This window comes from Cyprinodon tularosa, unplaced genomic scaffold, assembly GCF_016077235.1.
Source record: "Cyprinodon tularosa strain WSP-4 unplaced genomic scaffold, ASM1607723v1 ctg71, whole genome shotgun sequence".
NCBI classification, from domain to species: domain Eukaryota; kingdom Metazoa; phylum Chordata; class Actinopteri; order Cyprinodontiformes; family Cyprinodontidae; genus Cyprinodon; species Cyprinodon tularosa.
Window position 1 is genome coordinate 3,837,193 of NW_024039463.1, and position 24,797 is coordinate 3,861,989.

General features: G+C 38.3%; 2 protein-coding genes across 3 annotated transcripts; both read left to right on the forward strand.

Annotated features, from left to right (window-relative positions):
- The first annotated feature begins 354 nt into the window (after positions 1–354).
- On the forward strand, positions 355–17,195 carry ice2 (interactor of little elongator complex ELL subunit 2). The gene is made up of 15 exons (XM_038268853.1): positions 355–490; positions 2,113–2,214; positions 2,310–2,655; positions 2,741–2,860; positions 2,935–3,069; positions 3,226–3,342; positions 3,594–3,753; positions 6,231–6,412; positions 6,491–7,298; positions 7,383–7,552; positions 11,595–11,724; positions 12,672–12,756; positions 14,159–14,209; positions 14,812–15,055; positions 17,049–17,195. The coding sequence occupies exons 1-15, from the start codon at positions 477–479 to the stop codon at positions 17,175–17,177; spliced, it is 2,793 nt and encodes a 930-aa protein (XP_038124781.1). The 5' UTR covers positions 355–476; the 3' UTR covers positions 17,178–17,195.
- A 280-nt stretch (positions 17,196–17,475) lies between these two features.
- On the forward strand, positions 17,476–23,935 carry anxa2a (annexin A2a). Of its 2 annotated transcripts, XM_038268854.1 has the most exons (13): positions 17,476–17,654; positions 18,262–18,319; positions 18,405–18,495; positions 20,274–20,368; positions 20,490–20,603; positions 20,821–20,911; positions 21,023–21,102; positions 21,184–21,243; positions 22,466–22,559; positions 22,639–22,734; positions 22,838–22,896; positions 23,112–23,234; positions 23,308–23,561. In XM_038268854.1, the coding sequence occupies exons 2-13, from the start codon at positions 18,272–18,274 to the stop codon at positions 23,365–23,367; spliced, it is 1,011 nt and encodes a 336-aa protein (XP_038124782.1). In that variant the 5' UTR covers positions 17,476–17,654; positions 18,262–18,271; the 3' UTR covers positions 23,368–23,561. The 2 variants fall into 2 exon arrangements, with proteins under 2 accessions (XP_038124782.1, XP_038124783.1); XM_038268855.1 differs by lacking the exon at positions 17,476–17,654 and having other exon boundaries at positions 23,308–23,935.
- Positions 23,936–24,797: the final 862 nt, after the last annotated feature.

The following is a 24,797-nucleotide window of genomic DNA, read 5'->3' on the forward strand; positions in this document are numbered from 1 at the left end:
GGATTCAAATGCCAAACACTTTAACAGTAGAACCTATCTGACAAGTTGAATATTGTTTTTTTGTTTGTTTGTTTTTTTAAGTCAGTTTCAGTAAAAGTGATGTAAACAGATTTACATCTGGAGGTAAAAAGAAAACCTAAAATTTGAATATAAATCTAACATGGTAATAAATTCTAACAAAGAGTAGTTATCATATACTGGCATTGCTATTATTGGGTGGGCATATTATATTATATTACATCACATTACATTATTTTTATAATCCAAACAAGCATTTAAATATTAACATTAACGTCAATTACAGCTAAAGTCCACTGGGTGGCAGTAGTTTGCACAAAGCACGGTAATGCTGCTGTATTTCCAGCAGACAAAGAAGGACGCACGTTAAACAAACGGAAATCAGGAACATAATGAAGTTTAGTTGCAGCAATAAACGTTTCTTTTAGATTTCACCTGTTTTTTCCTGACAGTTAACGATGGAGCTGCAGTGGTGAGTAACTTTTGGACTCCGTCATACCGCGGAGCTTTCTGAGATGAGGAGGAAATTATCTCCTCGCTTAGAAAGAACAACTTAAACCTCATGAAATATTAGCTTTTTACACGCTGGGTTAAAAAAACTAGAGAAAAGCGCATCGATACTGAACCAAGATAGGGAAGCTTGACATAGAAAAAAAAAATCAATTTTGTGTTTAAATTTGCAGAACCACACTAAACCTAATCCAGCTGAGGGGTGTGTTGCACATTATAATTACAGTTGTCAGTAAAAGCTGAATAAAACTATGCGTAATCTGTGTCTAATAAGAACACAAACAGTAAATATCAGCATTAAATATCAAGTGCGTCAGAAAATGTACAGTATATTTTCATCACAAAGTGATTGAAGTGTTTATATTTTGCACTAATGGAGATTAAGGCTTAAAACTATGGGGTTTATGCCACAGAAACTTGAGTGTTAAACTGAATGGACTGTTGACCATCAGGCACTTGTCCTCTCTAAGGAGAAAAAGCCACAACAAAGATTTGGGCAAAAGAAACCTGTCTGTTCCCATACTGTATCCAAACTTAGTAAGAGAAAGTTAAGTGGAAGAAAGAAACACATTTGCACAAGCAAATATGATGACCACAGCATTTGGAGGATCATAAAGCAAAGCTGATCCATTAGTTCGCTGCTGATCACACCCAGACTATCCAGGACGTGGGCCATAACTGTCTGCAATCCTTATGTTGAGTCACTCCTGAACTAGACAAAAAGGCAGATATGTCTGCTTTGCTTAGGGGAAAACAGGAATGGAATGTTATTTAGTGCTGCAAAGACCTTCTTTTAGGTTTAAATAAGCTTTGTGTTGTAGTCCAAGTTGCTTGCAGGTCCAAAGTAAATCTTCAGGAGACGGACATTGTTTAATGTCGTGGTGTGGGTCCAGTCCACTGTTTTTAGACAAGTCAAAAATCAGTGCAGCCATCTGCAAGGACATTTTTAGCATGGGTTCCACTTGCCATCAAGATTTCTGGAGGTGCTGATTTCATTCATCTTGCTGCCAAATGTACCAGTACCTGCTATAATGACCACGTATGGCACTTGATTGGCCACTAAACCTGCCCTGCCACGTGGAATCAGCAATGCAGATGGGATGAAGGTTGTCTTTTAAACAGCCTGGACTTGCTAAGCACCTTAGCTGGGCCTTAGGAGATGAACAGACATACCATCATTCATCCCACACTGTATTGATAAATACTACAAACAGCCTCATACAGGAACTCGATTCAAGAACATTTCTGGATAGAAAACATCTTCTGTGATCTAATTTTCTGATAAACAGTTGTAAGCCAAAGTTAACAGAAAAAATGCTTTGGAATTGTTCATTTTTTAATACACTCTGTGTTTTTTTTTATTCACCTTCTATGATAAAATGTAAATTTTGTTATGCTATGATTTAATCAAATTAACCTGAACATGGATCTAACAGAGCAGTGCTTTTATTTTGGAATACAAGGGAGGCTTCAGAAAGATTCTTGCATAACAAACAAATATAAAAAGTTTATTGATGCTAATAAAAACAATATAAAGAGTTACAGATTTAAAGGGGTTATTTTACCAGCTATCTTTAACAACAGGGATGATGACCCAGTCCCAGACGGTCCGTTCTTTACCAGAGATCTCTATGACAAATATTCACTCTCACCACACATCAGGGAACTTTGGACCTTTCTTCAAAGGTTTGTTATAAAAAAAAAAGTCTAAACTGATTCACAACTTCTGTGGTTTGGCTTTTAAATGCTTTTCATGAGTGTTTGAACACATTTGCTTCTAGTCCTGCAGAAAATAGCGACATAAAGCAAAGGTGTGAGAAGGCTGCTGCAGACCACAGCACTCCTCCCCTAAAAGATGCTGCCAAGGAAAAAGAGAGCGGTTGCTTCGGTAGCCAAGCATCTGGTGGAGAGAGCTGTCATACTGATGATCCGTCTGCTGGCAATGATGCTGAGGAACCAAAAAACAGCAAGAGAAGCAAAAACTCTAAAGGAAAGCCTGACAAGGAGGTGGATGTTGCATATCCTGAACCCAGGCTGCCTTATCCCTGCATGTCCAGCCTGACCTGCAAAGACCAGAAAACTTATTTGGGTTATTTGATGAGTAAGAAGACCAGGGGTCCTCCAAAGGTACAAGCACTCTCTTCTTGTTGATATTATGTATTAATATACTATATTGAGTTTTTTTTTTCTCCAATAACTCATGTTATTTCAGAACCTCACAGTGCGAATAAACAATGAAGTGATGCAGTTCATGATGTACCTGCAGGACGTTGCTAAAATATGCGCTGAAGACTACAACTTCATAACACAGGGAGCAATGCAGTATACAGAGGTACTTATGGTTTGTACCTTGGATCTGCTTTGTGTGGTTTTTGAAATGCAAAATAAAATTCAAATGTGTTTCAGGAGTTCTTTCAGGCATGTTTAGAGTCTGTTAAGGCACTTCCTCAGTTCTACCAGATCCATGAAATGACCAGTTTGACAGGAGGAACATTTAATCCAGGACTGGCGCTGACATTTGAGAAACAGCTGCTGGCGATGGTAATGAACCCCTGAACTAATCCCACATGTTGTAACTTTAAATCTCATTGTCTTCTTTCAACATGCGAGCTTTCCCTTTCAAGTTTTTAACTGCATAATCAGCCTCCTGTTGATTAACTTTGCCTCTTTCCACATTTGCACCCATTATTTCTCCAGGGCACCGTGAGTCTAACCGACCACAAGATGGTGCCTGCTGATGCTCAGCTTGCATCCGATTATCCCAGTGTTTCATCAGCAAATCCTCCAGCTAAGAAAGCCAAGGATAAGCATGCTGTAAGCAATTGTCTCACTTCTTTTAATTGCTGCAGCAGAACAAGCAGAGATGTCTTACTGCTGGAATTAATTTCAAGACTGTATGATGGTTGTTAGCTGGTCTATTTGTCCTGCAGTTTTCAAAAAAAGACACCAGAGGGCGCTTGTGTCTCACTTTCTCAAACTGTTGTAAATGTAACATTTCATTATAAACAGCAACAGTTGTAATTTATTTTTGCAGTGTGATAATGTGCTTTTACTCTGCCCTACAGATGATCAGTAGCGATGGGAATGCAGAAAAACTTTGTTCTTATTATGAACCTCATGTTTGCCTGACCCGGGATGCCTTGCTTAGACTGCTGGACAACCACGGCCCCGACTTTGGCGACCATTGGGAGCTTCCTGTTATGGTCAAGGTAACTGCAGGCAAAGGTGTGTTCAGTCTTACAATTTTACTGATTTTAGAATAGATGTTAAAGTACAGCATTGTTTAAATAATACTAAAACAGTTTTTTAAAACAAATGTTGAATACAGCTAATACAGTATATGATAATATACCATGCATTACAGTAGGAGTTGTATCCCTTTTACTGTTACTTTCTGACTTCACATCATTTTGTAGCTTTAATAAGGATCAACAACACAGACCAATGTTTTTACATCTTTTTAACGATAAAATCATTAGCCAAAAGCAGACCGAATATGAATTCGGAAACTTTTACGGAATGACTATGACCTGGATGACTGAGAATCTTCATCAGCACCGAATATGAATATAATTTAGAGTTTTTGATGGTGACAAGAATATCTTTTTTTTTATTTATTTTTTTTTATAATGTTTATTTCTCTACAGTCAACAAATCTCCACATTTATTGGTAAAGATAAGGGGTGGAACGGTTCACAAAATCCACGCTTCTGTTCGGTTCACGGTTTCGTGGTCACGGTTTTCGGTTCGGTATATGTTCATTGTTAGCATGACATGTTGGTCGTGTTGCTGTTAGCATAAACAACACGCTTTGCACAATGCTTGCACACTGTTGCACTTTTATCCACAACTTTCTTTCCGCCGTCATCGTAGGTCACTCTAAATGCAAAGTGGTCCCATACAGCAGACCTATAAAGTGCTGCTGGCGCGTCTTCCAACTCCTGCTCTTTCCCACTCGCCATACCCACACAATTCTCCACAACAACTGATTTTTTTCTGCTACACCCGGCTACGCTGCTTCGCTTCTTCTTCTTGTTTACTACTGGTGGTTGGCTTTGGTCGCAGTACCGCCACCTTCTGCTCTGGAGTGTACATTCTTTGCCTATGAGAAGAAGGAGCAGCGCATGAACCGAACGCAACACACGCGAATCGAACCGAGACAGTCGAACCGAACGGTTCGGACGGTTTTCATAAACCGTTCCATCCCTAGTAAAGATGTGCCTCTAGAAGCAAAACTCCTACATACTTCATTTTGCTTTGTTACATTTTAAAGTAAAACTCCTTCTGTGTTTAGCTCCATCCATCGTTCTCTTAACCAACCAGCTTTCCTCTGTCTGCGGAAGATGAATTTTCCCACACTATGACACTCCCATCACCATGTTCTTACCTGAAGCAGAGTTCAGAGTTATTTTACATTCAGGTTAGAGCAGACTTCACGTTTGCTGTGTTCATCAAGCAGTCGCAAACTGTTGACTGGAAATCTTGGACTTTATTTCAGTGGAATATAGATAGAACACCTTAATGTTTTCTTTTTACAAACATCACTCCACCTGTTCTCGGGATAACTGCAGCTCCTACATAGTTATCTTGGGCCTTTTGGCTCCTTTGCTAATTAATGCTGTTTCTTTAGGTGGGATGTGATTAACTGGTCGCTTTTGTTTTGTTTTATTTATTTTTTTAGTTGTGTTGTATTCAGCAAAACAGGATCCGACCGTGTTTTGTAAATGTTTAGCTTTGGACAGTCATCCCTGTCTGACCAACCTTACCCCTGGCCTTTTTGCAGTGATCCTCAGTCTCCATGTTTCAGTTTGTTCACTAATGTTCTCTAACCAGTTTCTGTCTTAGGGCTTCACATGATATCTAGATTTATGCTGGTCTTATCTTAAACACAAGTAGACTCTGGTTACTAATGAATAAGCATCTAATGACAATTGATTTTACTTGTCAAAGTTTCATGATTTTTATTTGTAAATCGTTAAAAATCAAAACAAATGTGCTTCATTTGGTGTGTTATTCACATATGATATTTGAGTCTATCACAAAAAATACATTGAAGCTTGTGATTATAATTTATCAACAGAGAAAAAGTTAATGGGTGATGAATGTGTTAGCTCATTATTCCCACGAATACTAATAATTATTGGTTTCCTGATTTTTATTTTTTTATTTCATTTTTTTTAATGCTAATAATTTCTTAATTTCTTACATTATTCCCCCTAGAGGGTAAAAGTCCTTAGTAGATGGATTTTTAAAAGCTATCATCCTAAGATGATGCTGATTTTTTTTCCAAACAATGGAGTTATTTTAAAGCTTTTTACAGGAAGAAGAAAATACAGTTGTTGAAACTGCAAATTTACTGAGTGGCCACATAGTGGCGCTGTTTTACAATAGTCATTATATTCTCTATAAAATAATTAATAAAGTTTTTAATTATTTAATGTGGGCCCATTGTAATTCAGCATCTTTTTTTTCAGTTGGTCTGGGTTTAGATGTGGGGGTCCACCTAATCTACAGCTTTTTGTAGTAAAAATAGCATCAAAAATTTTAGGAAGCCAATAAAAAGTTAAATATATGCTAAACTAAAATATGGCATATTCATCTCCAATAAAATTATAGCTGAAATAATGAAATGTTTCTTTCGGTGATTTGGGGAATACACTCCAACTTATTAGTTACGAGGCTCTTTTTTTATTTTTTTATAGGTAGCAATAAAAGGAAGACTCTGTATGTAGACTCACCTCTGCTGAAACAGGAGGTGACAATAAGAGAGAGGAGTCAGATCTATCATGAGGAAAGTTTGAAGCTCTCCATCTTAACAAATGGAAGTAAGAAAATCTTCCATTTAATGACTGAGCGACCTGCAGATGAGCACCAGCTGTCCCAGGTAAACCAATGCAAGCGATAGCATAACATATATAGTCTGCATTGATTAAATATTTTCTATATTGTCTATAATCTTCAGGAAACGTCTGTGAGAGGCTCCATGTCTGTGGAAAACAAGGGCCTTGACTTTGAGGTGGACCTGACTGACTTGGAGACTTTTGGGGAAATTACAATTAAAGCCCCTATAAAAGAGAAAAAGAGGCAGCAGGATGAAGGGGTTCAAAGTAATAAGCCTACAAGTACCCCAGATAGGACCAAGTCAAACCTTTCCAGTGATTGTCTTAAAGCCAGCCGCAGTTCACAGGAGGAGATTAACACCGTTTCAAAAACCACAGAGAACCTCAGAACAGAAACAAGTCATCAGTCTGTGAGTGAGGCTGAGATGCCAAAAACCAAATCAACAGGTTCTCAACAAATATTGGATGACCAGCCAGAATTCATGGCTGATTCAGATGATGAGAAGCTGATCATTGATGATAGTGGCTCTGTATTAGCTTCTCCAACAAACCAGTTAAAGCCCCTTAATATAGAAAGCTCTACAGACCCCCTAATTACATCTCCTGTTAAGCCCACCCTTGAAATGATAGGCTACTCTCCGCCTTCTAAGAGGACAAGGTCTAAACGAACCACCATACAAGCAAAAGCACCTGGGGATCAGCTGGGCGAGATCCTGCGCATGCAAACAGCCATGTTCAAATCCGGCAATGAAACGACTACTCCTATTAAGTCCCCCAGCCGCTGTGTGGAGCCCCAGCTGAACACACACCAAACATCCCTGGTTAAACCATGTGTGTCCTCGTATTTGAAGAGACAACAGAATGAGGATGGCGAGTTTCCTATGGTTCCTTCTGAGTCTGCATCTGCTAACATCCCTACAGAGCACAAAAGTTGGTGTCACTTTCTTTTGGTAGGTTTACGCAGTATTTGTGGAATTATATGCGCTAACAGCTTTTGTAATGTATCACATTTAGAAATACTTTCAGAAAACCTTCAGTCTTGTGCAGAAGATGAACAAGACTATGAGGCTCCAGTGGAGGGGAATCTGCTGTACAAGCTCTACAGTCTACAAGACCTCTTGGTGATGGTGCGCAGCTCTGTGTCTCTGACCCATTCAAGAAATGTGGCCAACATCCAGAACCAGGTATTGAATTAATGACACATGTTTTCCAAAGTGGCTAAAATGCCTTTTCTTATTTTGCAACCACAGATTGTAGGTTATTTTTAGTATTTTATTCAATTTAATTTACTAATATACCGGTAGCGCCAATTCACAACACATGTCCTCTCAAGGTACTTTACGAAGACAATCCAACCAGATCATACACTCAGATTGGTTCAAAGTTTTCTATCTAAGGAAAACTAGTTGATTACATCGACTCATTGACTCTTCAACAGTCACACCAAGCAAGCTTGTAGCAACAATGGGGAGAAAGACTCGCATTTAACAGGAAGAAACCTCCAGCAGAACCAGGCTCAGTGTGAGCAGCCACCGGCACTAGATTTTTTCTTAGAATAAGTACATTTGTTCTTGGATTAAGGAGGTAAAATAGAAATTTTGGAAATGGAACAAAATAATTTAAACATGAAATAAAAAAACACAATTGCATTGTCTTATTTCAAGTGCACATTATCTAATTATCTTATTTTAAGTGTAGAATACTCATTCCATTCGCAAAGTATCTAATTTACCTACTCAAATTAGGGTAAATACACTTGATTTAGGAAATTGAATCTTGAATGGGGTTCAAGAAGACAGAAGCAGACATAAAAAAAGAAGCAGAGATACAAAAGGTCACCGTTAACTAGTTCCACAGGCGGCCCCAGACAGGAAAGACGCATCCAGGCAGATGAGCTCTGAGCCAGCTCCCATGTCTCAGGATGGAAGAGAGCACTTGCAGTTACTCACAAGCCTCTTTCTCTGTGAAAATAGCGGGTTAATGCATGTTTTTCAATCATGGTTCGACTCGCTAACAGTCGGCACTTGGCTCCCTTCCCATTGGCAATAAAAGCTGGGTCTAACCCGTAGCTGGCAAGCTGCATGGCCAAGTGTCTTGCAGAGTCGTAGATACGCATCAGTGAGCTGTTCCCACTGCCACTAAAAGCTGATAGTTCCCAGGTTAAACGGGGTTTTCGGCCAGTGGGAAAGGGGTAATACTGAGAGAAACAGGACTACACTGAATAACAGGCTAAATTCAACATCTATAGCAGAGGTCTTCAACAGGGGGTCCGTGACCCCTAGGGGGTCCGCGGAGGTACTGCATGGGGGTCGCGAAACTTTTGGTTGATTCATTTTTTTTTTTTTTTTTGTATTCCCTCCTGAATTGAAATGTCTTTAAATCCACATTAACATGAATTCAACACACTGTAGTAAACAGATAAATGGAGGCAGAAGATGTCTTTCAGTCATCAATGCACACATTCAACGACACACAGGAGCTCTTTCAAGCTCGGCACCGTTTCATTCACAACACCTGTCCCATCAACCAGGAATCAGAATCAGAAATACTTAAATAATCCCAGGGAGAAATTACTTTCCTTACATTACTCCATCTGTAATAGAGTGACTATAGGACCAGGTTGATATAACACAATTTCATACAATATATATAATTAGGGGGTCCCCGCTCCATCTTGTCATCAGTTTGGGGGTCCTTGGCCTGGAAAACGTTGAAGACCCCTGATCTATAGACAAACGATGGCAGCAGCACAACTGATATTTCTCTGGTGTCACAGCCAAACAGGAACAGACCAGATGAAGCTTCTATGATGAGAAAAAGCAGAGACATCATAAAGTTAGAGGTTGAACTAACAAATACTGCAAAATAGGAGAAAAGCAAAAGATGAAAGGGGTCTCTATACAGTATCCTATAGCAGCATAACTATAGAGATAGCTCAGGATAACCTGAGCCACTCTAACTATAAGTTTTTATAAAAAAGTGAAGTTTTAAGTGTAGCCTTAAAAGTGGACAGGGTGTATGCCTCACGGACTAACTAAAAGATCTGCCTCCAATTCTATTTTTTATATACACTCACCGGCCACTTTATTAGGTACCCCATGCTAGTAACGGGTTGGACCCCCTTTTGCCCTCAGAACTGCCTTAATTCTTCGTGGCATAGATTCAACAAGGTGCTGGAAGCATTCCTCAGGGGAGTTTGGTCCATATTGACATGATGGCATCACACAGTTGCCGCAGATTTGTCGGCTGCACATCCATGATGCGAATCTCCCGTTCCACCACATCCCAAAGATGCTCTATTGGATTGAGATCTGGTGACTGTGGAGGCCATTTGAGTGCAGTGAACTCATTGTCATGTTCAAGAAACCAGTCTGAGATGATTCCAGCTTTATGACATGGCGCATTATCCTGCTGAAAGTAGCCATCAGAAGTTGGGTACATTGTGGTCATAAAGGGATGGACATGGTCAGCAACAATACTCAGGTAGGCTGTGGCGTTGCAACGATTCTCAATAGGTACCAAGGGGCCCAAAGAGTGCCAAGAAAATATTCCCCACACCATGACACCACCACCACCAGCCTGAACCGTTGATACAAGGCAGGATGGATCCATGCTTTCATGTTGTAGACGCCAAATTCTGACCCTACCATCCGAATGTCGCAGTAGAAATCAAGACTCATCAGACCAGGCAACGTTTTTCCAATCTTCTATTGTCCAATTTCGATGAGCTTGTGCAAATTGTAGCCTGAGTTTCCTGTTCTTAGCTGAAAGGAGTGGCACCTGGTGTGGTCTTCTGCTGCTGTAGCCCATCTGCCTCAAAGTTCGAGGTACTGTGCGTTCAGAGATGCTCTTCTGCCCACCTTGGTTGTAACGGGTGGTTATTTGAGTCACTGTTGCCCTTCTATCAGCTCGAACCAGTCTGGCCATTCTCCTCTGACCTCTGGCATCAACAAGGCATTTCCGCCTACAGAACTGTCGCTCACTGGATGTTTTTTCTTTTCGGACCATTCTCTGTAAACACTAGAGATGGTTGTGCATGAAAATCCCAGTAGATCAGCAGTTTCTGAAATACTCAGACCAGCCCTTCTGGCATCAACAATCATGCCACGTTCAAAGTCACTCAAATCACCTTTCTTCCCCATACTGATGCTCGGTTTGAACTGTAGGAGATTGTCTTGACCATGTCTACATACCTAAGTGCACTGAGTTGCCGCCATGTGATTGGCTGCTTAGAAATTAAGTGTTAACGAGCAGTTGGACAGGTGTACCTATTAAAGTGGCCCGTGAGTGTATAATAGTGGTTAATATTATAAGTGCAGTTTAATATAAATATGTGAATAGTTCCGTATGAAATTAATGAGAATAGTTTTTTTTAAAAAGGTTATTGAGTCAGATATGTGTCGGGCAATGTTTGGTTTATTGTAAGGTTTTATCTATCCATCTGCAAATTGGTTTGCCTGACATTTTAGCACAGATTCCAATATTTGTGCAATGTGGACTATAAATCTGATATTTGTGTCAACAGTACTGCTGCTAAAGCTCCTTAAAAATGTTAATAGCACCTAGAACAGTTGTGAGAATTTCGGTACCCATTCTTTGCCTGCTTTGTGTGTTAACTGTCACAGTTGCTAGGCGACAGAGTGTACAGGCGGTGAAAGTCGGAGAAGGCTGGACCTGTTTGAATACATAGACAAAACTCTTCCAGGCTCCTTATTTTCAGTCCAGATAGACGGGGTCCTTGGAGGATGAGGCCCTTTGAAACCGAACACAACCATGAAGAGATTCCAGCCATGAGGAACTGCACAGGAGGTGTATATATGGGAGATGGAATAAAGAATGGGCTAATCAGCTGATGGAGAGTAGGTGTGGATAGATGCAACTAGAAGGGAGTTAGAGGAAAAGAGACTGGCACAAGGGGGCAACAGAGAGAAACTCAAAAAATACAACACTGCTTAAATATAATTAGAAAACTATAGAATGACCCAGTAAACACAGAATGACATACATCAAAGTGTAACTGAAATTTCAAAAAGAAAACTTAAACAGAGCCAGAAAGGGCAGAATGTTGACATTACAGCTAAATCTGGTACATTTACAGGATACCTGGAAATACTCATGTTGACTAATATGCATTGTCTGTTTTAGATAAATAGATAATTTTTTATTGTAATAGGGTTAATGTGTGTGTAGAGGTTCCATGATATCTGCTGTGCTTTCTCCCAACAGTTTGTGCCGGTGCATGTTTTACCCAAGTTGGAGTACCAGCTCTCTTACGGTGTTGAATACCTCACCAGCAGCGAGGCGTGTCAGCTGTGGACAGAGACAGCGCTTCACTCCAGCACAGTTTCTTACATTGGTAAAAGCATGTAAAAAAAAAACATTATTTTGGTTCACAAGTAATGTTTATAAATGTTTTCCCTCTACGGCTGTCGCCATTGGTAACCAGGAGAGGAATCCTCCCACAGACCAGCAGAATAGTCATTTGATGACTCATCTTAGTGCTGAGGCTGTTGTGGAGTTTACCCTGTTTCCATAGCTACGGCTATGTCTTCAATTACAGAGGATGGAATTTGCAGAGCTAAGATGTATTTTTACATTCATAATTCATATGGGCAGCCTGCTTAGCTGTATCTTAACCGAAGAACCACTCCCTCCATTCTACTGTTGACTTAGTTGGGCGTGGTCTGGGAATGTCCTCTCAGAAGGAGAAAGGCGTTTTGTTTTTTTTTTGTTCTTTTTTTTCCAAGATGTCCTAAACTACAAGCTTTGCAGCTTATTCAGATGGCTGGCATGAAAAAACATTATCCACAGACTATGCAAAAAAATGCATAAAGTGTTACTCTCTCATAGAATAGGTAAAGTCCTGTATAATAGCTTGTTACATTAGAATTAGTTTTTTTTTAGATTTAGAAATAATGTCAATAAAGCAACTGGAAAAAAAGGGATAAAATTTCAGCTGAATTAAATACTGGAAAGCATCTCCCTGGTAATGATATTGTGCAACATAAACAGATAGATTAAGGCTCCCTTCTTTGCTTAGTGGTTGCTAGCTCATCATGTGACCTGTCATGGGGCAATTCCCATCTGTGTATCTGTGCCTGTGGTTTAAGGCTCTATAAACACTCAATAAATGTGGGCATTGTGACGGATTCCAACTACTTACCAGCTGGAGTCTGAGGGAAACAAAAGAAAGATCAAAAGCTTTTAGATTGTATGCTTTGTGAGCGAATTATGGGATGTTGTAGATAGTGACACTCACTGTTCACGCAGTAATCGTATCACCCTCTCTGTGTGGCCCTGTAGCTCACATCAATGCACACACATCAAAAGTTGCTCTGCTGAGAAAGCTGCCTGACGACTGGATGCAGAACATCTCCTGCGGGTTCAAGTGAGTATTGTTGAAGCAGATGTGTGGACATGATTAGATTACCCTAATCCACTCAGGATGATTACATTACTTATGACCTGAAGGTTTGAAATGTAGTTTTTTTTAACAGGCGAAAGTCTGGTAGTTTCTATGGCATCTGTACAGCAGTTGCCTTTCTATGCTAATTGAGAAGCACGTTTGCTAAAGAAAGCAGTTTCTTTTATCAGATGTTTGAAACAAACGCTGTGAGGATTAATTTCTATCTGCTCCACAGAAAGCCTTACACTGGTCTTTCCAGAACCTAACTAAATACATTTTTAATGTTGGGTATATATAAGGAAGTGTTAAATTATATAGTCAGTGCAAACATTAATAAACGTTAGGTGGAAATAGCTAAGAGTCTGTCTTTATTTACATGCATCTAACTGTGAAAAAAGCTTAAAATTTCATATTGAAATTGTATGTGATTAACAGATATAACGTTGTAAAGATAAGGACAAAGTGTTGATGGTTTACAAAGTAAAACAACAACCAAAACTCTTAAAGTAAAAGGGGTACACATCCCTCAGACTGAAATTATTGCCCACTTTTCTCTTTGCAATCTGCTTAATAGAGCATCTGTCAACTGCTTTAGCCCCGTTAAATTTAGGGTCTGCACTTTTATAAAACAGTTAAAATCAGAGTGCAACAAATGATTGTTTTGGAATTTATTTAGAGAAAACATGCAGGACAATTGGCCCTAAGGAACCAGTAGTTAAGAAGCACCGGTTTAATTCATAATTTCCTAATTGGATAGAATGAAGTTTCTGTTGCAAATGTTAGAAAAACTAAAACTGATTGTAAATAATTTGGCAAAGAGTTATATATGCTAAAGGATGATTCATAGCAGTTATAATCCTGCTGGATTATCTAAGAACAGCAGGTTGCTCTTGGATGCAGGGAAACTGATTTTTTTTTATCTGTATTTTGTACCAAAAACATTGTAACCCAAAGTAACAGGAATGATATTTCATCCTGGAAAGATTTCAATAGAAACAACTAGAGAAACAGCTGCTGGTCTACAAGCTGTAAGATAATATTAGTGTAAACATTACTTCAACTAGAACCAACAGTTGCATAACATGTATGTTCACTAATCTCTGGGGAAAATGTGTGATCTGTGACTGAATCAGAGAAGGGATTTGGGTGCACCACAGCCAGCAGAATGAGCAATGTTCACGTCTCCCGCCTCTGTTCATCTCTGTTGCCACATTGATGATGATTGTGACACTGTTCTGCTGATTACGTAAGCCGGAGAGTATTGAGCTGTGGTTTGTGGGTGAATCACATGCAGCTGTCATCCTCAAGTTTTTAATCTCTGTGTTGAAATTAGGATCCAAACACAAAGTAGATGGATGGATAATTTCCCCTTTTCTCTCTGCAGACCATCCAAATCCCTGAATATTCTGCACCACCTCTTGAAAAAGTTAACTGGGTGAGTGATTTTCAGGTCATTGGTTCACATTGTGGGTTATTAGCAGTTCCTTTCAGCATAAACTGAGCTGGACTTCCAAACCACATCTCAGTTTTTGTACTTTGCTACCAAAGAGCAACACTTCCACCTACGCTTTTCAAGTTTTCTCAACCTTTCTGAACTTTGGTTGCTTTTTCCCTGCTTCCCTCCTACCTCCTGACTATGACAGCATGTTCTTGCTGTGTACTCAAAGAACACTTGGGTTATCAAGACTGTGAAATTTGGTTTTAGAATTAACATTTTCTATATTCAGCCACTGAAAATGGCCCAAATTGTGTATAAAGTTCAAGAGTAAAAAAGAAACATAGATAAATTTTACCTTTAGAAGCAAAGAAAAAAATAATTGTTGAGACCTTTGGACTTCATACACAGTCTTGTAGCCTAAGGGAGAACTCATGACTATGATGGGTCTATGCCTTCTTGTCCCCCCAGAGTTTCACAATCGGTTGCTCAACATTCTGTCATCACTCATCCAAGAAACAAAGCTAAACAGAAAATCTGGGCGGTGCTCCAACATGTCTCTCTCACTAAACCACCGTTGCTGATGTCACTTTGTTCTTCAGGTTGGACGAAGGTCAGTACCTGGTTGTGCACAAAGCAAGAGAACCATTTGTGACTCTGCTAAAAGCAACCTGTCAAAAAGGGAATCAAGGAGCTTACAACCTGCAACAGGCCCACAGCTCTGTTCCCCAGCCACCAAGTTTGTGTTATCTGCCTTGGATACCTGTTGATCCAGCTGTGGTGCTTCCATTCCACCAGCAACATGGCAGAGTTCCCTGTACATTTCCTCCAAAAACATTTCAAAAGGTGGGTAATTGGTTTTTAATTCCCCAAAGAGAAAATCTAATGATTTTATTTTTTAACCTGGATTTTATGCAAAAGTTTAAAGGACAAAGTAGCACATAAATGTGAGAGGAAAGAAAAAAAAAAATCCCCATTACTGTGGCTAATGTCTCTTCAGTTTTCTATGATCTTCTTTATCAATCTATAAGTAAAGATATGAGTTAGTTGACTAAAGGCTAATTATACCTATTTTGTGGTATAAAAGCTAGCTAAATAACTGCACCATGATAACCAAGGTGCATAACAGATATGACGGAGATAAAACAGAGTTAGGTATATCATATATTAGGTATAGCACATACAATTGTGATTATATGAGAAAACTTGTGGTAACAAACCTTTTTTTATAGGGGATGTTATAATAACCAAAAATGACATTTGCATTCATACGTTGGTTTTACAGTCATGCTTCTCTATTAATTTGGTTTACAATTAATTATGAGAAAAGGTGACCACAAAGCACTTAGTGACGATTTGGTTATTTTATTTTATTTTTTGACAATATTATTTGATGTGACGCTTCTTGAAAGCATTCTGTTTTGTTGTTTATTAATTTCATTTTTTAAGAAACCGGGCCTATAATATTATTTCAGGATAAAGAAAAGGATTTGATGTCATGCAAAGAATTGGTGTACCCTTTCTAGTTACTTTGCACCTGATATTGATCTAGCAAGCCTTCTATGCCGGAGGTCTTCAACAGGGGGTCCGCGACCCCTAGAGGGTCCACGGAGGTACTGCAGGGGGGTGACAAAGTTTTGGTTGATTAGACTTTTTTTATATATTCCCCCCTGCAGTTTTTTCCACTTATTAAAATGTCTTTAAATCCACATTAAAATGAATTCAACACACTTTCAGTCATCAATGCAAACATTCAGAGACACACAGGAGCTCACAACACCAGTCACATCAACCAGGAATCAGAAATACTTTAATAATCCCAGGGAGGGATTACTTTAGTTACATTACTCCATCTGTAATAGATTGACTATAAGACCAGTTTCATGCAATATATATAATCAGGGGGTCCCTGCTCCGTCTCTCCATCAGTTTGGGGTCCTTGGACTGGAAAACGTTGTAGACCCCTGCTCTATGCTAAATGGATTATAAAAAGAAACATTCAAATTTATTTAGCTACCTCTTTCCATTTGCAAGCACTATTTGGACAGTACTTATCATGACAACCACTGATGCATTTCTGCTTTGACTAAAGACTCCTTACCCATTTGTTATATTTGGATTGAACCTTTCAGACCAGAGGGACTCCTCACTACAGTGCCATTGTTTTGTTGGATCTGATATGATCTGCAGCATTTTGGGACAGATTAAATGCTGCAGGTGGAAGGATTTGGACTTAAGCTAATTTTTTTCTTTTTTTTTTCTATACTAGTGATGTTCAGATTTAACTTTATCTTGTTTCAGGAAAGCAATTTAGTTTTATGCAGGGAAAGGAATGTACCTTATTGCTGTTGAAAAATGAATGAGCTGACATAAAGTTTGGATCCAAAAGGATTGTGACTATAGTGTTATAAAATGTCAAAAAAATCAAGGATTATAAAACCTTATTGCAAGGTGCTTTAGCTGGACAAGTAACAGAAAAATGTGAAGAAATAGCTTGTTTTGATGTTTGTTTTTTAATGGATGCCTAAGAACTCCACACCTCTCTTTGACTGTCAAAGCTCACTCACTCAGTGACTGTATGAACCAAGAAAAACTAACATGAAAGAAGAAACCTGTTGTTGTAAAAAGGATCTTAGCTGTTATCTTATCAGACTGGTTAAACCACAACTTCAAGATGGACATGGTAGACACTATCGTGGTTATTATTGCAGACACTTGAGCCATTCTGAATTTGATTCCAGTTTTTTTTTTTTTTACATATTTTCGGACTTGATATACGATGGTGTTTCAGACTATAATGCATGAAACCACTAATCTCCTATTCTTTCACCTTTTCCAGACAGATGGAGTTAATGACAATAGAGCGGGTCAGAAGAAGAACCCAAATGCCCAGAAGAAGGGAAAGAAAAAAAAACCTTCAGCCAAATATAAGCGATATAACAAGAAGCAAGTCCAGAAGTCTGTTTAAAATCTGTTGTCATGTAAACCAGTCTATTTACTATGGACATGCACAAGATTGCTGTTATATACTTCCAGATAGCAATGACAAAGCAACTCTGTTGTAAAATTTTATTTTTTTGGAAACTGTATATTTTGTTAGAAAGTTATGTAATAAAATTAAATGTTCATATTGTATGAGTTTTGTATAAATATTGTGAATTCTGGAAATGTTCAGGATTTATAAATAAAGAGAAAACCTCCTAAATGTGCAGATTTGCAGATTTCCCCCACCCTTTTTAATAGGGGGAAAAAAGCTTGAAGACCTAAAGCTGTCTAAGTATTTACAGACAAACAGGGTGGAGTCCTGAGGCCAAAGTAAGGGAGGACATGTGACTTAAGGGGCGGCGAAAGCAGCACTCTGCCTCTAAAGTTCAGTCTTCACAGCCCATTGCACTCAAACATTCCTGGAACAAATCTCTGCATCATCTCAACAACTTCAAAAAAGGTATTTCAGGAAACATCTTTACTATAACTGTTGAATTACTTCACATGTTTACGCTAACATTTAACTTAACACAGCTAAAAGATTTTCAGAGATTTCCTAACTTTCTAAGGGACTAGAAAGGGCTTGATTGTGCACATAATTTCAACCCGGTGCGCAAGCAAACTTTTCATAATCTGTTAGTATAAGTTAATGGTATCTTGCTCTGTTCAGATTTTCTTTTAACGGCTGTTTTTCCTGTGAACAGATTCAGTTTGCTCTCCTATGGTTCATAGGCATTGTTTCCAGGGTGTGGTCACACTGGTGCTGCTGTAATGAAATTGTAAAGTTGGCAGAGGCTTAAAATAGCTAACCACACTGTTGGTAGAAAAAAACACCTATGATGTGAACATGCTGGGAAAGTCAAAAACAGAAAGGATTTTATGTTTTATTTAAAAAAAAAATGTTCCATGATCATCAGTGCAACTGTTAAGAAGACGTTACTTTCCAGCTCACAAACCTTTATCTTTAGTTAAACTAAACATGCCCTTTTTTTTTTTTTTTGTAAAGCTAGAAAAGTCAATAGGAGGATTACACACAAACTTAATGAGTTTTTTTTTTTTTTGTTCAGGAATATCAACATGGCTCTGGTTTCGGAGTTTCTGGGACAGCTTACTCTTAACGTTGGGGTAATGTCAAACCGTCTTACAATCAAAAACTGAATGTAAAAATTATGGCATTATTTCTAAATGAATGATCTACCTTTGATTACAGAGTGAACCCCTGTACCCCACTCTGCTACCTGCCAAGGACTTTGACCCAGACAGAGATGCTGCCAGAATAGAGACTGCAATCAAAACCAAAGGTAAGCTACAGCTTGGAGTGTAACAGTTCTTTTTTTCCTTCTCCTCTGCAGATGACTAGTTGGTATTTGTGAGTCAGCTTTAGTTAAAATAGCCTGGAAACTTTTCCTCATCTGTGCCTCACAGCTGGCAGGGCTCCCTCTGTCTGCTGGTTTGGAGATATTGGCAGAAGTCACACTGCTCTTTAACATCCACTGTCTTCCATTTCAAAATGATACCTGCAAGGGGAAAGTACAGCAGGAAAATGCTTTGTATTTGACAGGGACCATATGAGGCCCTCAGATCATTTCATCCTTTGTTATTCCAAGCTTTCAAAGAAAAAAATAAAAGCAGGCTAAAAAAGGAGAAATGTCTCAATTCTGTGCCAGAAGCAAAACATCCTATTCTGGATGGGGTGGGGACTCTTCATCCAATCTAAAACACATTATTTTCTGAAAACCAGGCATTATAAGCTAATTATGTAAAAAGTCCAAACTTCAGTTTGATCCAACAGGAACAATTCAAAGACTACTGTGCATAGATTGGAAAGGTGTAGGCCCTTCTAAACAGTTGAAACATCTAACTGGTTTTCAGCTGTTTTCTTTCCGTCTGTGTAGAAGATGAGTTTTGTTTGTGGCTTCCTGGCAGGAGAGAACTTTAATCTTTTGACAATGAGATGAAAGGCTTGAAAAAACTTTCCCCCAGAACCCATCAACATCAAAACAAAAAATATCCCATAATAAAAAAAGTTCTGGTTTACCCATCATCAACCGGCATCCATAGAACTGAGACGTTTTCTGAAACTTTGCACTTTTTTTGTTTGTTTTGGATCAGAGGTTTCTATTGAGAATCTAACAGATCAGCTACATCTTCATTCATACTTTAGCCAGCAGTCTGTTAAATCTTTAGTAAAATGTAGAGTTTATAAATAAAAGGAAACTTAGTGTTCATTGGTTATCCCTTTGCCACGAAGCTTGCCCTCAGATGATATCATGGTTGTTTATACTGTATTCATGAAATCTTAATCTCTCTCTCTCTGAATAATCCAGTCATACATACAGCAAAAAACGATCTAGAAAGAAGTAGAAATTTCTTAAACTAAGGGTATTTACCCTTAATTTGAGTAGGTAAATAAGATGATTTGCCAATGGAATGAGTATTTTTACTCTTAAAACAAGACAATTAGATAATATGCACTTGAAATAAGACAATTCAATAGTTTTTTCTTATTTTAAATGTAAATTGTCTTATTCTACTGGCAAAGTGCATAACTTACTTCCTTAATTCAAGAAAAAAATGCACTTATTTGAAGAAAAATGCCTTATTTAAAGTTTTTGCAGTGTAGATGCTTTGTGTTCCAGCTTTTATTGTCATTACACGGTCACAAGTGCAGAGTAAAACGAAATAAACTCTCTGCATTTAACCCATCCCCTTGGGTAGCAGTGGCCTGCCATCGTGGGGCCCACGGGGAGCAGTGTGGGGATAAGGGTCTTGCTCAGGGACCCAGAGTGGCAGTCTGTAGGAGTGGGGCTCAAACTCAGAACCTCAGGATATTCCAAGCTCTATGCCCTAACCACTAGGCCGCCACTCCCCCCTAACTTAAGATGCTGATTAAGTCGATTCTAGCTGTAAAGTTTTGTTAATTCCAATAAACTAAAAGCTGCCACATCCAAATGAAACTAGAAATTCCAATATTTTCCAGATCTTTGGTTTTAATTTATCCCCCACCCCCCCAAAAAAATAAAAATTAGATAAGAATCTATTTGTAGGATTTTATTTTTTATCTTTCTCTTCCTTTTAGGAGTGGATGAGCAGACAATCATTGATGTCCTTGCAAGGAGAACTTATTCTCAAAGGAGGGAAATTGCTTTTGCCTACGAAAGAAAGACAAAGAAGGTACGCCATACGTCAAGACAGAGAATCCAAGATTGTGATTGTGAGTGAAAAAGTCTGTGTTTTCTTTTCAAACTGTAAGAGACACATTGGGAATAAAGCAGCGGTGCCTCTATGTTTCTAGGACATGATCACAGCTCTGAAAGCAGCTTTATCCGGGTCCCTGGAAACCGTCATCCTTGGACTGATGAAGAGCACATCCCAGTATGACGCCTCAGAGATCAGAGGATCAATCAAGGTAAAAGGCCAGAATTTGTCCCTGAATGATTACATCCTCTAGTGGCCAGATGCCTCAGCTGCACCTCCATTTTTTTTATAACTGGGTTTTAATTTAGTTTTATAAATAGGGATTCAGTTCAAACATAACTATGACTTTTCATTTATTTCAGTCAAAGTGGAAACTAATTGAAACCTGAGTGTTGTTTTGCCTCAAAAGATTTTGTTTCTGTTTTTAGGGTTTGGGAACAGATGAAGAAACTCTGATTGAAATGTTATGCTCACGCAGCAATGATGAGCTTGTGGAAATCAAGAAGGTCTACAAAGAGCGTGAGTTAAAAACATCCCAAGTTTTCCAGAAAAAGCATCTGAATCAGTGGTTTGAATGTTTACATTACAGATGGAGACTTATAACAGAAATTACCATTTTCTTTTTTACAGTATTCAAGAAAGACTTGGCAAAAGATGTTGCAGGCGATACCTCTGGAAACTTTGCAAAGCTGCTTTTAGCTCTAGTGGAGGTGAGTCCAAAGTACATGTTTTAGTTGTGTTGGACAAAGTTGAACTAGAACTAATAGAGATCCTGCTTAATTTCTGCACAGACCAAGAGAGATGAACCCAGTGCCGTAGTAGACTATGAAAAAATAGATGCTGATGCCAGAGTAAGTAACACTCAACAATTATTGCATATTTATTATTACATATTATAAAAACAGTTATAACTTTTAGTGTCTGTGTGTTTACCTGAATGTGCTCTGGCCTAAAAACACTGTTAAAGAGAAAATGGGAGATTTTTCTAATTTCATTACTGATTTTATTGACCAAACGGCTGCAAAAAATAAAATAAATAAAATTCAAACATTCTAGTGGGCAGATTACAAATATTATAAGGATACAAAGACATGATTACTGGTATTGCAACCCAGTCTCATGGGAAAATGTACCCCCACTACGTTGGTCCACACTGCAAAACGTAGTGGAGGTACATTAATGACCATTTTTTTGTGGCACTGTTACATTTCTTCTGCCTATACGCTTTCTATTGTTTTACGTCCTAGTCGAGCCGGATGTTTCAGATGAGAGGAAAAAAGGCGGAAAAAATACCTTTATTGCTTTTCATTCGGAAGTTTGGGATGTTAGACTGACAGAAACAAGTAGACAGAACACAATACAGAATATTAAGAAGGGGAAAAAAAATCTATCAAAGTTGAGCTGAACAAATTAAAATCACACGCTTCTTTTAGGAAAAAAGCTGCGTAGTTATTAATAAGAAAATTATATGAAGGTAAAACCTTGAAAATTCTAAGTTAGAAATAAAAAGAAAAGAAACAGAGCAATGTTAAAAAACTGCAACTAACAAGACTAAAAAAAAACAGTGGCTAAAGTGAGCAATTAGCCTTTAAAATTTGTTGTGAAGCATTTAAGAGAGCAAATTATTCTTGATCAGATCAGTGGAAACCAAACTGAGTTGACCTCCTGCTGGTAGATATCATCCATTAAATTTCCAGTAGGTTCTGAATGAAGAACATTGGTAAAAAATATATTTATTTAAAGGTTGTACAAAAGGTTCAACTCAGTTATAGATTAACACAAAGCTATTATAAGATATCCTGTAATAGACAGCACCTTTTCAAAAATGACTGAAATCCCTGAACACTTGGATGGAGAAACGCAGAATATAGAAGAAACAATAAAAAAGTAAAAAACTGCAAGATGGAAGAGAAGAAACATCCAAGACTGTAGTTCAGCTCTCTTTAGATCTCAGTACTTTATTTTATCGTTCTATAATCTTTAAAGAAACAATTAATGATTAAAATTAAAGATGCAAGCCCTAAAAAGCACTTTAGGTCACAGACAGTAAACAAAGTTGTTTTTCCTGATCAGGCTCTTTATGATGCTGGAGTGAAGATAAAAGGAACCGATGTGAACACTTGGATCTCTATTATGTCCCAGAGGAGTGTCCCCCACCTGCGGAAAGGTAACCCCTTACCTCATTGTTGGATTATCTGAAATAGATTGGGGAAATTTACAATTAAAATATTTTTTTCCTATTGTAGTGTTTGACAAGTACAAGGGTTACAGCCCCTATGACATGCAGGAGAGTATTGAGAAGGAAGTTAAAGGAGATCTACAGAAGTCTTTCCTCGTACTAGGTACTATTAAATTAAGTTTGTTTTATGAAAGCTCTACACATATTTAAAATACAGTACAACATGCATAACTGTTGCTTAATTCTGTTTTATTTTCCTTTACCAGTTCAGTGCTTTGAAAACAAGCAGCTTTACTTTGCGAAAAGGCTGAATGAAGCCATGAAGGTTCCTGCACTTTCTGTTTCTGCATGTTAAATTTCTACCACTTTAAAAGGCATAAAAATGTACTTTGCTAAAGTTTATATTTTGCAGTAGACAAAAAAAAAGCAAGAAAAAAGCACGAAAGTTAGCAAAACTTGTTTCAGTAGGCTTACATCAGCTGTGCAGTTTAAATCAGAGGTATGTAGAACTTTAGTGCTGACTTGTTCTCTTCTGCTCAGAGTAAAGGAGCCAAAGAGAAGATTGTGACCAGGATTATCGTGTCTCGCTGTGAGGTGGATCTGAAAAAGATCTGCTCTGAATACAAGGCCACCTTTGGGCAGTCCCTGCAGCAGACGATAACCGTAAGCAGCCTCCAGCTAATTTTCATTTTCTATCACTATACTGTCCCCTTATCTTTTACTTTCCTCTCTGCAGGAGCATACCAAAGGAGACTATCAGAAGATACTGCTTAACCTCTGCGGACCAGATCAGTAAAAATGTCCTGTCAACATCCAGGTGTTTTTAACCTGCTTTTACTGGAAATATGGACCTACAGCGTTGCATTACTACACAGGCCTAAAGGCGCAGCATTGAAGAAGACATGAAAATATTGTCTTAAAACTTAAAAAGGTGTTATTTATGATTTTTATAGCAGAAAATGAATAAAGTTTTGTTTCTGGATTGCTAAACTTTCCTTTTTTCTTCCCAATATGCTGCTTTTATATCAGACCACTAGAGGGCGGTAAGGTTACGCAAAAGGAATCCTTCCCTATCAGGTCCTCACAGTTTTATATCTGCAAAACATAACAGATATTTACAGACTTCCATGATTATTTGACCACAAAATACATGTTTGCTTTCAATCCTTGTTTACTTCTTTGTCATCTAATATTTACTCTGATTCAAAAACGAATTAAAACATTTAACTTTTCGTTGTGAATGCTCAAGATGACTAAACAGTTATATTAAACCTTCAGCTGCCATGTGTAAAAGAAAATATATGAAAACGAGTCTTTCTGAGGATTAAACAGTGGTCGAGTATCAGCCTCCGACTGGAAGAGGATGATTTAATCATTAGTGTGTTTTTCTGTGTTTGTTTGGTGCTAATATTTTAATTGAAAATGTTAATTTTACCCCTGGCAAGGATGATTTGCATAGCACTAAACAAGCGTCTATACAACATGTTTCTGCTGTTTAGATTGTGGTCTCTCAGGATAAGAAAAAAAAACACTGTTGTCAAGGCATTTCTACTGAAGTATAAGGAAAAAAATATAACCCCGTAAGGAAAAACGGGAACTGCTGAACACAGAGATGAGGAAAGGATAGGAAGGAAAGTGCAATAATTTAGTGGAAGTGAAGTGCTGAAGCTCTGATTATAGTTATTGTGAGAGCAATGGCCTGATAAGGAATGTTTCTAATATTTTCAATGAATGAAAAGCTTAAGGGGGAAATATGCCTTCAAGTTTTAACAAGACGTTGGATTTATGATCATTTTGTAATAATATTGAGGAGAACATTAGCCCTTTGTGATGGTTTGTGTTTATAGGCAATAAAAAATAAAATATAGCACGAAGTGAGATAAAACAGTATTTTGTGAAGCCTGGATGGAGATTTATGCAGGAGCATGTTGACAGATTAATCTTTGCATCATAAAGAGAAAAGTCCTCCATATTTTTACCCCCACCCCTATTCCCCCCCCCCCCCTTTTTTTTATATGGATGTACAACATGCTGTTCTCCTCAAGGCCAGCCCATGGGGACCTCCAGCAAACCCAAGAGGGAACCCTCTTCTCAATTGAAACGATGCAATTTACCGTCCCAAACACAGGCACTTCATCATTCAGAGGACTTTAACCCCATGAATGTCAAACACAGAGCATGCTGGGGAGGAGATGGACTACCTCACATTACCATAACAGCTACAAC